This window comes from Hyperolius riggenbachi, chromosome 4 (genome assembly GCF_040937935.1).
Source record: "Hyperolius riggenbachi isolate aHypRig1 chromosome 4, aHypRig1.pri, whole genome shotgun sequence".
NCBI classification, from domain to species: domain Eukaryota; kingdom Metazoa; phylum Chordata; class Amphibia; order Anura; family Hyperoliidae; genus Hyperolius; species Hyperolius riggenbachi.
In genome coordinates this window covers 449,989,966-450,004,646 of record NC_090649.1, presented here as the reverse complement: position 1 = coordinate 450,004,646, position 14,681 = coordinate 449,989,966, and the positions used below count along the sequence as shown (strand labels likewise).

General features: G+C 48.9%; 1 protein-coding gene across 2 annotated transcripts in view; it reads left to right on the top strand.

Moving 5' to 3' along the window:
* The window catches only part of MOCS1 (molybdenum cofactor synthesis 1), an 87,176-nt gene that overhangs the window by 18,752 nt on the left and 53,743 nt on the right, over nucleotides 1-14,681 (top strand). For both annotated transcript variants that reach the window (XM_068232722.1, XM_068232723.1), the window contains exons 2-3: nucleotides 9,062-9,206; nucleotides 11,381-11,548. In XM_068232722.1, coding sequence (XP_068088823.1) covers nucleotides 9,062-9,206; nucleotides 11,381-11,548 — 313 coding nt within the window. The remainder of the gene's footprint in view (nucleotides 1-9,061; nucleotides 9,207-11,380; nucleotides 11,549-14,681) is intronic.

Sequence of the window (14,681 nt, the reverse complement as noted above, 5' to 3'; positions counted from 1 at the left end):
TACTTTTTGTAACCTGGACATACAGTCACTCAATGACCAAGTTTGTGAGCTTAGGGGTCCTTGGCATCAATAATTTGTATTTTCCCAAGAAATTAAACTGTTTGTGGCTTTGTCCCCTTTTCTAAATTTGAACCCCATGACTAACTGTACCAGGTTTGAGGCTTGTGCCATTAACAGTGCAATGAATGGTAGCATTTTTAATATTCCCCTTGAAAATCAACAGGTGATTTTGATTGGCTTTTTTAGGCTCCACCCACTTTTCTGAATATTAATCCCAGTCACCCAGTAACCAGCTGTGCAAAGTTTGAGAACCCTGCCATTAACAGCGAAGAAGGGCTGCAGTTTACAATTTCCCAGAAAAATCTGTTTTTGACTCCACCCACTTTTTGTAACCTTGACACACAGTCACTACTCAATGACCAATTTTGTGAGCTTTTGGGTTCCTGGCATCAAAATTGTGTGAATGGAAGCAGTTTATCCAAAAAAAAGCAAATCTGATTGGCTGTTTGTGGCTCCACCCCTTTAGTGAATTTGAACCCCAGTCACTTGATGACCGACTGTAGCAGGTTTGAGGCCTCTGCCATTAACAGTGTGAGAATGACAGCAGTTTAATATTCCCCTTGAAATCAATAGGTGAATTTTGATTGGCTCTTGTAGGCTCCAGCTACTTTTCTGAATATTAATCCTAGTCACCCAGTGACCAACGGTGTCAAGTTTGAGAACCCTGCCATTAACAGTGTAAGAATAGCTGCAATTTATATTTTCCCATGTAAAAAGTGAGTTGTTTTTGGCTCTGCCCACTATTTCTAACCTTTCATACAGTCACTCAATGACCAAGTTTATGAGCTGTGGGGTCTTTGGCATCAATAAGTTGCATTTTACCATTGAAATTAAACAAATCTGATTGGCTGTTTTGGCCCACTCCCTTTTCAAAATTTAAACCCCCAGTCTCCCAGGGACTGACTGTACCAGATTTGAGGCCTCTGCCATTAAGAGTGTATGAATAGGAGCAATGTAAATATTCCCCTTGAAAATCAAAAGGTTAATTTTGATTGGCTGCTGTAGGCTCCACCCACTTTCCTGAATATTAGTCCCAGTCACCCAGTGGCCAACTGTGTCAAGTTTGAGAACCCTGCCAATAACAGAATGGCTGAAATCAATCTAAAAAATCAGATTGGCTGTTTGTGGCTCCACCCACTTTAGTGAATTCGGACCCCAGTCACCCAATAACTGACTGTATCAGGTTTGAGAACTCTGCCATTAACAGTGTAAGAATGGTAGCAATGTAAATGTTCCCCCTTGTAAATCAATAGGTAAATTTTGATTGGCTGTTTTTAGGCTCCACCCACATTTCTGAATAATAATCCCAGTCACCCAGTGGCCAATTGTGTCAAGTTTGGGAACCCTGCCATGTAAAAAATTAAGTTGGTGGCGCCACACACTTTTTCTAACCTTGACATACAGTCACTCAATTATCAAGTTTATCAGCTTTGGGGTCCTTGGTATCAATACTTTGTATATTCCCATTGAAAAATAAACAAATCTGATTGGCTGTTTGTGGCCCGCCCCCTTTCTGAATTTGAACCCTAATCACCCAGTGACCAACTGTACCAGGTTTGAGACATCTGCTATCAACAGTATAAGAATGGTAGCAGCTTAAATATTCCCTTTGAAAACCGAAAGGTGAATTTTTATTGGCTGCTGTAGGCTCCTGCTACCTTCCAAATTCTTAATCTCATTCACCCAGTGACCAACTGTGCAAAGTTTGAGAACGCTGCCATTAACGGTGTAAGAATGGCTACAGTTTATATTTTCCTAGTAAAATTTATTTTTGGCTCTGCCCACTTTTTGTAACCTGGACACACAGTCACTCAATGACCAAGTGTGTGAGCTTTCAGGTTCCTGACATCAAAAATCTGTGAATGGAAGCAGTTTATCCACCAAGGAAATCTGATTGGCTGTTTGTGGCCCCGCCCCTTTTGTGAATTTTGACCCCCAGTCACCCAAAGACCGACTGTAGCAAGTTTGAAGCCTCTGCCATTAACAGTTGTAAGAATGGCAGCAGTTTAAATATTCCCCTTGAAAATCAATAGGTGAATTTTGATTGGCTGTTGTAGGCTCCACCCACTTTCTTGAGTCTTAATCGCAGTCACCCAGTGACCAACTGTGGCAAGTTTGAGACCCCTGCGATTAACAGTGTAAGTGGCTGCAGTTTACATTTTCCCATTTAAAATGAATGGCTGAAATTTGATTGCCTGTTTTATGCTCCACCCACTTTTCCTGGATTTGTAACCTCGGTCACCAAGTGACCAACTGTGCCAAGTGTGGGGACTCTGGCTTGATTACTGTGAGAATGGCAGCCTTTTACATTTTTTCCATTGACTTGAATGGGTGAAATCTGATTGGCTGTTTGTAGCTCCGCCCACGTGAGCAGGGGGGACCCGAGACCCCCAGAACATATCATCCCAGGCAGTAAGGGATCTGTATACCAAGATTCGTTGAAATCGGTCAAGCGGTTTTCTTTTCGCGTGACACACACACACGCACACGCACACGCACACACACACACACACACGATTTCCTCTTTGCCTGTGTATTCTACATAGGTGTAAACAGTGATTTAAGGTTTTTGAGGTTCTGACATATATTGAAATGTCCACATTTTTATAACCACATTTATTTAGAATCCAGAAAAAAGTAAAACATGCATAATTTCTTCATTGCATAATTCAAGTTACTTTATAAAGCACCTTCCCTTCCATCCCCATCCATTCCCAGGAGTAAAAAAAAAACAACCAAGTGATTCGATTTATGTCTTGTGGGCGTGTCCAGCTGCCTAACTAAAGCCACGCCTCCCTACAGTCTCTCTGTACTTGCTGAATGACTTATGGGGAGCGGAGGTGAAAAAAGATACCCGATGACCTGTCATTAGTTCAGGCACTGCAATATGTATCTGCTGCTAACAAGTTAAACCCTCTCTCTCCACCAGTTTACTGACACATCCCATCTGAATGAGTCTGGATTACAGCTGCAAGGACAAAATGGTCCTCTATAAACACAAAAAGAGGCATGAGAGAAGCAGCTTATTAGATCCCACCTGTACTACAAAGGACACCCTTACCCCATTCTACTCAATGTGGTCCTTAAAGGGACTCCAAGCAGTGCAGAAACTATGGAAAGATGCACATCATTTTAAAGCTCTCTTTCTCCTCTTTCCAATGATATATAAACCGCCACCCTACGCCTTTTAGTTTTCGCTATTTTCGCGATTGAAATTGCCGTGGCCGCGATTTCAATCGCGAAAATAGAAAAAACTAAAAGGCGTAGGGCAACGATTTAGGTGTCGCCAGAAAGAGGAGAAAGAGAGCTTTAAAATGATATCCATCTTTCCATAGTTATATTGTATTACACAGGGCGACTTTTTGTCAAAGTCAGCGGCTGCATTCAGCAGAATGGAGCTGCTGACACTGGGGAAAGTGTCGGCCTGTGTAATACAATATAACTATGGCTTGATGGATATCATTTTAAAGCTCTCTTTCTGAGGACACCTAAATCGTCGCCCTACACCTTTTAGTTTTCTCTATTTTCGCGATCGAAATCGCGGCCGCGGCATTTTCAATCGCGAAAATAGCGAAAACTAAAAGACGGAGGGTGGTGGTTTATATATAATTGAAAAGAGGAGAAAGAGAGCTTTAAAATGATGTGCATCTTTCCATAGTTTCTGCACTGCTCGGAGTCCCTTTAATTATCCCACCCCCCCCAAATGATGAGTATAGCTGAGCTATAGTGAAGAGTTTTGGATATTGCTGGAGCTGTCCAAAGGTGGGGGGAGGGGATTGGTGGTGGAATTCAGCAGAGGCATAGCATTTTCAAAGCCCAGGGACAAAGACAGTTTTTGCTCCCCCCCTCTGTACAAAATGGGCATGGCCACGCATTAGGATGTGGTCATGGGTATAGTCAAATGTGTACAAATGTTGTTAAGATAACCAAATTTGTCACCTTCCCCCCATAGATAGTGATATGTGCCCCATCTTTCCCCATTTAAATAGCTAAATGTGGCTTCCTTTAAATAGCCAGATGTGCTCCCCCTTTAGATAGCCAGATGTGCCCCCTTTTCCCATTTAGATACCCAGATGCCCCCCCCCCCCCATGGATAGCCAGATGTGCCCCGCTTCTTCTGCTGCTGCTTCTGCGCTCCTTTGCAGAGGGAGGGAGAGAAGCAGGGGCAGTTCGGGCAGCTGCCTCTCATGCACTTGGGGTGCAGTGGCCGTGCTGAGCACCCTCACAGTGCTGCACCCGGGGACATATGTTCCCCCTTACCCCCTCCCTCACCATAGCTACGCCTCTGGAATTCACTGCAAGAGGTTATTTTAAATATCACGTTGGGAAAATAAATGTCTTGTTGTTGTTTAGGTCCCTGCTGAAAACATATACTCCTCCTCTTATCTTTCTGTGTTTGTTATAACCCCTCCCAAGACCACCCCCACCCCCCCTCCTCCTTCTAAAATTTTTAACACCAGCAGAATTTCCTCTTGCGTTTTGTGACTGGTTGGTTGTGGAGATGTCTGTCGTAATGATTCACATATGCTGATGATATATGCCCAGTCACATGACCTAAATAGGCTAACATGTTGCTGAATACTGTGGTGAGGGGACATCTCCTGTGTTCTGCCTCACCCAGCCCACCTACAGGTTCTGTCTTCCTAGGGAGAATTGTATCCCTCACCACTTGTCCATTGCCAATGAATTACCAGTTTGCTGCTGTTTGTATATTAAACAGGATGATGCATATTGTATGTTTGCGTTGTGTTCCCCGCACAAACCGGAACACATCACAATGGAAAAGTTGCACTGCACGTTATGCGCTTGTTGTGTCATGTCACCACACTGGACGCACTGTAAACGTCACCTAGGGATAAAGTATGCCTGAACTCTTGCACAGGACAGAAGGAAAACACAGAGAATGCACCCTGTATGTATTTAGAGAGTTTAGCCTGTCTTATCCCCCCTCATCTGTGACTAATCTCAACTGTAATTTGATCTTTCAGATGTGTCAGCTGCCTGCCTCGGCAGAGCAGCTAATTTGTAAACAAAGGATGTTAACGATATGTCTGCTTCCATGAACGCAGGAAGTAGACACACTGCAGATGTATTGCAGCATTTGTATCCGCTGTAACAAAGAAATATTTTTCTTTAAAGACTGTTATGCTGTTGCTTATCTTTTAGAGCAGAGAGGAAGCTCTGAGTTCAGGTCCCTTTTAACACTGCAGTGCGACTGTCTGTGTTACGTTGCACCACAACACCCCACGGTGAACTTGGCCCGAGGTTCCTCCCAGTGAGTGACCTTTTTAAATGGTCTAATGTCACCAATGCAATCACTGAAGTTTGTTTGTGTTAGTAGTATGAGTGCATAACTCCCACTATCGTCACATGAAGCAGATCCAGCAGTGAAATCATTCCTGTGTTAAGGCTGTGAGATCTGCCTGTGGCTGTGTCACTGCCTGTACATTGGGTGTCACTGCCTGTACATTGCACAGATTACCCTGCAGGCAAGGCAGCCATCAGTTGTGTAAGAAGTACAGGGCGCTGGAGTCCACATTCTTCTGTTCACAGCAAAACTCCACCAATACTTCTTAATAGGACACAGATCACAGTGTTCTCTCCAGAAATGGGGTGTGAGTGGGAAATGCAGGGCTGGTTCAACTCTAACATCATAGGCTAAAGAGCCTGGGGAGAACACTGGAGAGCTGTCTGGTGCTATTCAACTGACAGAGAGCTGTCTACTGCTATCTAACTGACAGAGATCAGCATTTGTTGCTTGAAGTCAGCAGCACTTAGCATGGGAGGCCCGTCCAGTTGTACAGTGTAGCAGGGGTGTATGACTCCAGACCACCTGACTGTCACAGTGCTACCCCAAAATGGGTCTGCAGTCACTGGTGGTCTCAGACTCTGTCTATGGTTATTAAGCATACATTTTAAATGTGACAAATGTGGGTGTCCTGAATAATTTACTGCATTCTATTTTATGTCACTACAATGATTCGTTAAAAAGCAGACTAGGGAGCGGTTGTTGATTTTACATTAGGAGCAAGGCAAAGTTTGCGCAATTCGATGATGGATTAAATTGATATAAAAGTATTATATATACACCTCTATTAAATATGTATGTACAAAGTGATATTTTTATTAAATACAAGTGGAGGCAAAGAGGAGGGTGGTGGAGGCATATTGTAGGGAGGTGGAGGTAACTCACAAGATGAGGAGGAGGCACAATGGACAGGGTGGAGGCACAGAGGAGGTTGGTGGAGGCATATTTGAGGGTGACGGAGGTAACTTTTAGGACAGGGGAGGAGGCACAGAGGATGGGAGGAGGTAAGCCGGACAGGGGAGGAGGCACAGAGGATGGGAGGAGGTAAGCAGGACGGGGAGGAGGCACAGAGGTTGGGAGGAGGTAAGCAGGACGGGGAGGAGGCACAGAGGATGGGAGGAGGTAAGCTGGACGGGGAGGAGGCACAGAGGATGGGAGGAGGTAAGCAGGACAGGGAGGAGGCACAGAGGATGGGAGGAGGTAAGCAGGACAGGGAGGAGGCACAGAGGATGGGAGGAGGTAAGCAGGACAGGGAGGAGGCACAGAGGATGGGAGGAGGTAAGCAGGACAGGGAGGAGGCACAGAGGATGGGAGGAGGTAAGCAGGACAGGGAGGAGGCACAGAGGATGGGAGGAGGTAAGCTGGACGGGGAGGAGGCACAGAGGATGGGAGGAGGTAAGCAGGACAGGGAGGAGGCACAGAGGATGGGAGGAGGTAAGCTGGACGGGGAGGAGGCACAGAGGATGGGAGGAGGTAAGCTGGATGGGGAGGAGGCACAGAGGTTGGGAGGAGGTAAGCTGGACGGGGAGGAGGCACAGAGGATGGGAGGAGGTAAGCAGGACAGGGAGGAGGCACAGAGGATGGGAGGAGGTAAGCAGGACGGGTAGGAGGCACAGAGGTTGGGAGGAGGTAAGCTGGACGGGGAGGAGGCACAGAGGATGGGAGGAGGTAAGCTGGATGGGGAGGAGGCACAGAGGATGGGAGGAGGTAAGCAGGACGGGGAGGAGGCACAGAGGATGGGAGGAGGTAAGCAGGACAGGGAGGAGGCACAGAGGATGGGAGGAGGTAAGCAGGACAGGGAGGAGGCACAGAGGATGGGAGGAGGTAAGCAGGACGGGGAGGAGGCACAGAGGATGGAAGGAGGTAAGCAGGACAGGGAGGAGGCACAGAGGTTGGGAGGAGGTAAGCTGGACGGGGAGGAGGCACAGAGGTTGGGAGGAGGTAAGCAGGACAGGGAGGAGGCACAGAGGATGGGAGGAGGTAAGCAGGACGGGTAGGAGGCACAGAGGATGGGAGGAGGTAAGCAGGACGGGGAGGAGGCACGGAGAATGGGAGGAGGTAAGCTGGATGGGGAGGAGGCACGGAGGATGGGAGGAGGTAAGCTGGACGGGGAGGAGGCACAGAGGTTGGGAGGAGGTAAGCTGGACGGGGAGGAGGCACAGAGGATGGGAGGAGGTAAGCTGGACGGGAAGGAGGCACAGAGGATGGGAGGAGGTAAGCTGGACGGGGAGGAGGCACAGAGGATGGGAGGAGGTAAGCTGGACGGGGAGGAGGCACAGAGGATGGGAGGAGGTAAGCAGGACAGGGAGGAGGCACAGAGGATGGGAGGAGGTAAGCTGGACGGGGAGGAGGCACAGAGGATGGGAGGAGGTAAGCTGGATGGGGAGGAGGCACAGAGGTTGGGAGGAGGTAAGCTGGACGGGGAGGAGGCACAGAGGATGGGAGGAGGTAAGCAGGACAGGGAGGAGGCACAGAGGATGGGAGGAGGTAAGCAGGACAGGTAGGAGGCACAGAGGTTGGGAGGAGGTAAGCTGGACGGGGAGGAGGCACAGAGGATGGGAGGAGGTAAGCTGGATGGGGAGGAGGCACAGAGGATGGGAGGAGGTAAGCAGGACGGGGAGGAGGCACAGAGGATGGGAGGAGGTAAGCAGGACAGGGAGGAGGCACAGAGGATGGGAGGAGGTAAGCAGGACAGGGAGGAGGCACAGAGGATGGGAGGAGGTAAGCAGGACGGGGAGGAGGCACAGAGGATGGAAGGAGGTAAGCAGGACAGGGAGGAGGCACAGAGGTTGGGAGGAGGTAAGCTGGACGGGGAGGAGGCACAGAGGTTGGGAGGAGGTAAGCAGGACAGGGAGGAGGCACAGAGGATGGGAGGAGGTAAGCAGGACGGGTAGGAGGCACAGAGGATGGGAGGAGGTAAGCAGGACGGGGAGGAGGCACGGAGAATGGGAGGAGGTAAGCTGGATGGGGAGGAGGCACGGAGGATGGGAGGAGGTAAGCTGGACAGGGAGGAGGCACAGAGGTTGGGAGGAGGTAAGCTGGACGGGGAGGAGGCACAGAGGATGGGAGGAGGTAAGCTGGACGGGAAGGAGGCACAGAGGATGGGAGGAGGTAAGCAGGACAGGGAGGAGGCACAGAGGATGGGAGGAGGTAAGCAGGACAGGGAGGAGGCACAGAGGATGGGAGGAGGTAAGCAGGAAGGGGAGGAGGCACAGAGGATGGGAGGAGGTAAGCAGGACGGGGAGGAGGCACTGTGGATGAGGGTGGAGGCACAGAGGAGAGTGGTGGAGGCATATTGGAGGGTGGTGGAGGTAGCTCATAGGATGGAGGAGGGCAGAAGCACGGTGGATGGGGTTGGAGACACAGGACGGTGATGAAGTCATATTGGAGGGTGGTGGAGGTAGCTCATAGGATGGAGGAGGAGGAGGGCAGAAGCATGGTGGATGGGGGTGGAGACACAGGACGGTGATGAAGTCATATTAGAGGGTGGTGGAGGTAACTCATAGGATAGACATGGAGGACGAGGGAGGAGGCACAGAAGGCGGATGGAGTTGGAGGTACATTGGAGGGTAGCAGAAGTAACTCGTAGAGGATCATGATATAGCCATGCATCAACATACTTACAGTGTATAAGCTCGATGTGAATGTTCTGTGTCTTGTCTTATATCCTTGTTCTTCTCTCGTTTTTTTCAGGCTTTGCCTGGCACAGACAGGAAGACTGACAGGAAGAGGTTCCTCAGTGAAGACCCGCTACCATTCTCCGCCTTCCTCACAGACGGCTTTGGGCGTCGGCACAATTACTTGAGGATCTCGCTAACGGAGAAATGCAACCTCCGCTGTGAGTACCGCTATCTACAGATAGCCAATGTGCACACTGCACAGAGCGCAGGGCACTCCGCGCGAAGAACCCATTAAAGCCTTTGGGACTTAGCACGCGCATAGGACTTTGCGCGCGTAAAACTTTGCGCGCGGTACTTAGCGCACGATGTGATTGAGAAAACCGGTGCTTAGCGAACCTAAAGACTTTAGATGTGCTAAGTAGGTTAGCACCGCATAGTGAATCAAGCTCATAGTGCGCATGTGCAGAGCATAGTGCGATCATGGACACGTGCCGCCAGGCCAGCAAGAAGGAGTAATGGCCATACATACCTGTAGCCTGCGGTTGTATAAAACACTTGTACAAAACACTTGACCTAAGGTATCCTTAAGTCTTGTTTGCACGCTAGATGGTTCTTGGTCGGTGTCCCATCGATACATTGGCGAGTGATCAGCCTTGCTGTTGTCTTGGCCGAGCGTAGGCTGAGATCACCCCTGTCTGCGGCCCTCCTCCCCTCTCCATCAGGGCTGTGGAATCGGAGTCGAGGAGTCGGAGCAATTTTGAGTTCCTGCAGTCGGTGGTTTCAATAAATGTCGAAGTCGGATGATTTTTGAACCAAATCCACAGCCTTTGTAAAAATTAGACTAAGGAGTCGTAGTCGAGGAGTCAGAGCAATTTTGGGTACCTGGTGTAGGGTTGCTGTGGTATACCAGTATGACGGTATACTGCGGTTTGATTGCGCATGGTAATCATACCATGCATAATCACGTTTTACCGCTTTTTGGGGGGCGGGGCTACTGGGGTGCGGGCTGACGTAGCAGCAGGGATGCTTTTTAGCGGTGGGCACACGAACAGCGGCAGGGATAAATAAATACTCACTTGTCGGGTCCTGCACGCTATACTGGCTTCATTCTTCTTCCTGTTCTTGCGTCACATTTCCCTCAAACCGCGCCCCCTGAGCGCTATTACAAAGAGATGATGCAAGAACAGGAAATAGAATGAAGCCAGTACAGCGTGCAGGACCCAACAAGTGAGTATTTATTTGTACCCGACGCTGCATCTCCACTCACCCCCCCCTACACTGCAGGCACCTATCCTGGCTACACCTATCCCTGGCTACCTATACTGCTGCCACCTACTACTGGGTACACCTATCCCTGGATACCTATGCTGCGGCCACCTGATTCTGGCTACACCTATCCCTGGCTACCTATGCTGCGGCCACCTGATTCTGGCTACACCTATCCCTGGCTACCTATGCTGCGGCCACCTAATTCTGGCTACACTTATCCCTGGCCACCTATGCTGCGCCCACCTCATTCTGGCTACACCTATCCCTGGCCACCTATGCTGCGCCCACCTCATTCTGGCTACATCTATCACTGTCTACCTATGCTGCAGTCACCTACTACTGGCTACACCTATCCCTGGCTACCTATGCTGCGCCCACCTCATTCTGGCTACACCTATCCCTGGCCACTAATTCTGCGGCCACCTCATTCTGGCTACACCTATCCCTGGCCACCTATGCTGCGCCCACCTCATTCTGGCTACACCTATCCCTGTCTACCTATGCTGCAGTCACCTACTACTGGCTACACCTATCCCTGGCTACCTATGCTGTGCCCACCTCATTCTGGCTACACCTATCCCTGTCTACCTATGCTGCAGTCACCTACTACTGGCTACACCTATCCCTGTCTACCTATGCTGCAGTCACCTACTACTGGCTACACCTATCCCTGGCTACCTATGCTGCAGCCACCGACTACTGGGGTGGGGGCACAGTATTTATTGTAAGAGGGGGAGGGGGGGCTAGGGACCAGATAATTGTATATACCGTGCTTTTTTTTTATTCATTCATTTTTTTTTTATAGTTATCAGACCGTGGAATTTCATACCGTTGCAACCCTAACCTGGAGTCAGAGATTTCATAAACTGAGGAGTTGGATGATTTTTATACCGACTCCACAGCTCTGCTCTCCATAGCAACAAAATGCACCTCTAGTCTGCAAGCTAGTGATGTGTCTGTACAGTACCTGCATACGAACCATCACACAAGAGATTTGAGTCCCAACTCCTTTTGGGCGACAGTCCACCTACGTGTGTACAAGAGAGCCGTGTAATCCGCATGTGGTGATGCTGTAAATGGTGTGGTGACGCTGATGGTATAATGGTTCTGCCGTCTCTTCTAGGTCAATACTGTATGCCGGAAGAAGGGGTACAGCTAACTCCAAAAAGCGACCTTCTCACCACTCAGGAGATCCTCACTCTGGCCAGACTATTTGTTCAGGAAGGAGTGGATAAAATCCGGCTGACTGGAGGGGAGCCCCTTATCCGACCGGACGTTGTGGACATTATAGGTAAGGCTCTCTGTTGGTCAAACAAGCATATGCAGATCAGGTGTTTCTGACATTATGGGCAGGTCTAACAAGATTATCTGCATGCTTGTTTTTGGTTTGATTAAGACACTACATCAGCTAGAAGGCCAGCAGGCCTGCCAGACAACTGATATTGTTTAAAAGGAAATAAATATGGCAGCCTCCATATCCCTCTCACTTCAGTTGTCATTAAAATAAAAGGGCCATTTCTATGCCTAAGGCCTGTTTCAGCCTACCGGGGATTACTGTGTTAGTATGCGGCAATCCCTGTCTGGCATCTGACCAAGTGAGAAGTGACGCTCACTTCCTGTTGGCAAATCGATGACGTGCACGGAAGCGTATTGCTCACGTTAGGGCACTTCTGGCACAGCGTACCACAACGTGGGTAGTATGAACTACCCATAGACTGCGGTGGGGTGCGGTTAATTCACCCCACCCCACCGTCCCAGTGTGTAGGGGCCCTGAAGCTCTGCCTGGTCATAAAGCTTGAGATAAACACGGTTACATAGAGTACTAGTCCTGTATTCATATAAAAAAGGCACCTGGAAAAAAGGGCACAGGGGATTGCTGCTAGTAGAATATCTGTAAAATTACTGATACTCTACTACTTAAAAGGACACTATGGCGCAAAAATTGTAAAATTTAAAATATGTGCAAACTTTAGACAAATAAGTATGTTTTTTTTTTCCAGAGTAAAATGAGCCATAAATTACTGTTCTCCTATGTTGCTGTCACAGTAGGCAGTAGAAATCTGACAGAAGTGACAGGTTTTGGTCTAGTCCATCTCTCCATAGGGGATTCTCAGCAAGGCTTTTATTCTTTATGAAGATATTCCCTAAAAAGGATCTAAACAATGATGCTTGCCAGCTTCCCTGCTTGCTACACAGTTTTTTTGGCAGTTGGACAGAGCAACTGCCATTTGCTAAGTGCTTTTGAAAATAAATAAATCCCTGAGAATCCCCTATGAAGAGCTGGACTAGTCCAAAACCTGTGACAACAACATAGGAGAAAAGTTATGTGTGGCTCATTTTACCCTGGAAAAAATGTACTTCTTATTTTCTTGTTTGCACATATTTTTAAATTTTTACAATTTTTCGCCATAGTGCCCCTTGAATTCCAATAGTAAAATATTGGTCATCTTTACAGATATTTTATTATGTTCTAACTTAATCCTACTCTCACACAGGACCCTCCCTCTACCAATGCCTAACCCTAAGACCCCCCCTCTACCAATGCCTGACCCTAAGGCCTCCCTCTACCGATGCCTGACCCTAAGGCCTCCCTCTACCGATGCCTGACCCTAAGGCCTCCCTCTACCGATGCCTAACCCTAAGGCCTCCCTCTGCCGATGCCTAACCCCAAGGCCTCCCTCTGCCGATGCCTAACCCCAAGGCCTCCCTCTACCGATGCCTAACCCTAAGGCCTCCCTCTACCGATGCCTAACCCTAAGGCCTCCCTCTACCGATGCTTTACCCTAAGGCCTCCCTCTACCGATGCCTTACCCTAAGGCCTCCCTCTACCGATGCCTTACCCTAAGGCCTCCCTCTACCGATGCCTAACCCTAAGGCCTCCTTCTACCGATGCCTTTCCCTAGGACCTCCCCCTACCGATACCTAACCCTAAGGCCTACCTCTACCGATGCCTGACCCTAATTCCTCCCTCTACCGATGCCTGACCCTAAGGCCTCCCTCTACCGATGCCTGACCCTAAGGCCTCCCTCTACCGATGCCTGACCCTAAGGCCTCCCTCTACCGATGCCTGACCCTAAGGCCTCCCTCTACCGATGCCTGACCCTAAGGCCTCCCTCTACCGATGCCTGACCCTAAGGCCTCCCTCTACCGATGCCTGACCCTAAGGCCTCCCTCTACCGATGCCTGACCCTAAGGCCTCCCTCTACCGATGCCTGACCCTAAGGCCTCCCTCTACCGATGCCTGACCCTAAGGCCTCCCTCTACCGATGCCTGACCCTAAGGCCTCCCTCTACCGATGCCTGACCCTAAGGCCTCCCTCTACCGATGCCTGACCCTAAGGCCTCCCTCTACCGATGCCTGACCCTAAGGCCTCCCTCTACCGATGCCTGACCCTAAGGCCTCCCTCTACCGATGCCTGACCCTAAGGCCTCCCTCTACCGATGCCTGACCCTAAGGCCTCCCTCTACCGATGCCTGACCCTAAGGCCTCCCTCTACCGATGCCTGACCCTAAGGCCTCCCTCTACCGATGCCTGACCCTAAGGCCTCCCTCTACCGATGCCTGACCCTAAGGCCTCCCTCTACCGATGCCTGACCCTAAGGCCTCCCTCTACCGATGTCTACCCTAAGACCTCTCTATACTGATGCCTAACCATAATGGTGCCGATACACGATACAATAAAAACGTTTGATTTTCCCGTTTATTCGATCTAAATAATCGAATGAATGTTGAATTTTTTTTTTTTTTTCAATCAAGAAATTTGAATGATTATCCCGTTTCTTTGAGAAAAATCTGATCAGACAGATTTATATTTGATCTAACGGAATAATCAAACTAAATTATCTAATCGAAATTTTTTTAAAAAATTGTACCATGTATGGCCACCTTTACACCTCCGTCTACAGATTCCAGAGCTGCACCTGGCAGGACTAAAGATGTTGCCACCTGTGATAAATTCTCACTCAGGGTGAGTAGAGATTTTTCAATGGGCAAACACTGACTATCATTTAATGAATATTGTGATAAAAAATAAGCAATTTTATTAATGTTGTTATTTTCAGTACAGTTACTCCTTAAGTGCATGAACATGGCTACAAACATCTGTGGAGAAAGGAGAGTTTGTGTATCCAGTAGGGATCATTATTTTGGATGGGCAACCATTGATGCAAACTTTCAGAACTTGCAGCAAACTGATCCATTCTGCCTCCCTTCTCTATTGCATGGATATCAGCAGAGATGCATAACCCATCCTGTCTGATGTCACTAGAGAGCCTCCTCAGGCAGCCAGGGGTCTAATGGGACATTCCGTTCCCCAGTCTTGTCCTTCGCTCATCGCTCTGATCTGATATGTCACTATTCCTAATAGGAATTTTGGATTGTTTTGGCTAGGACTTGATTAGCAGAATTCAGGGCTGTGGTTAGCCT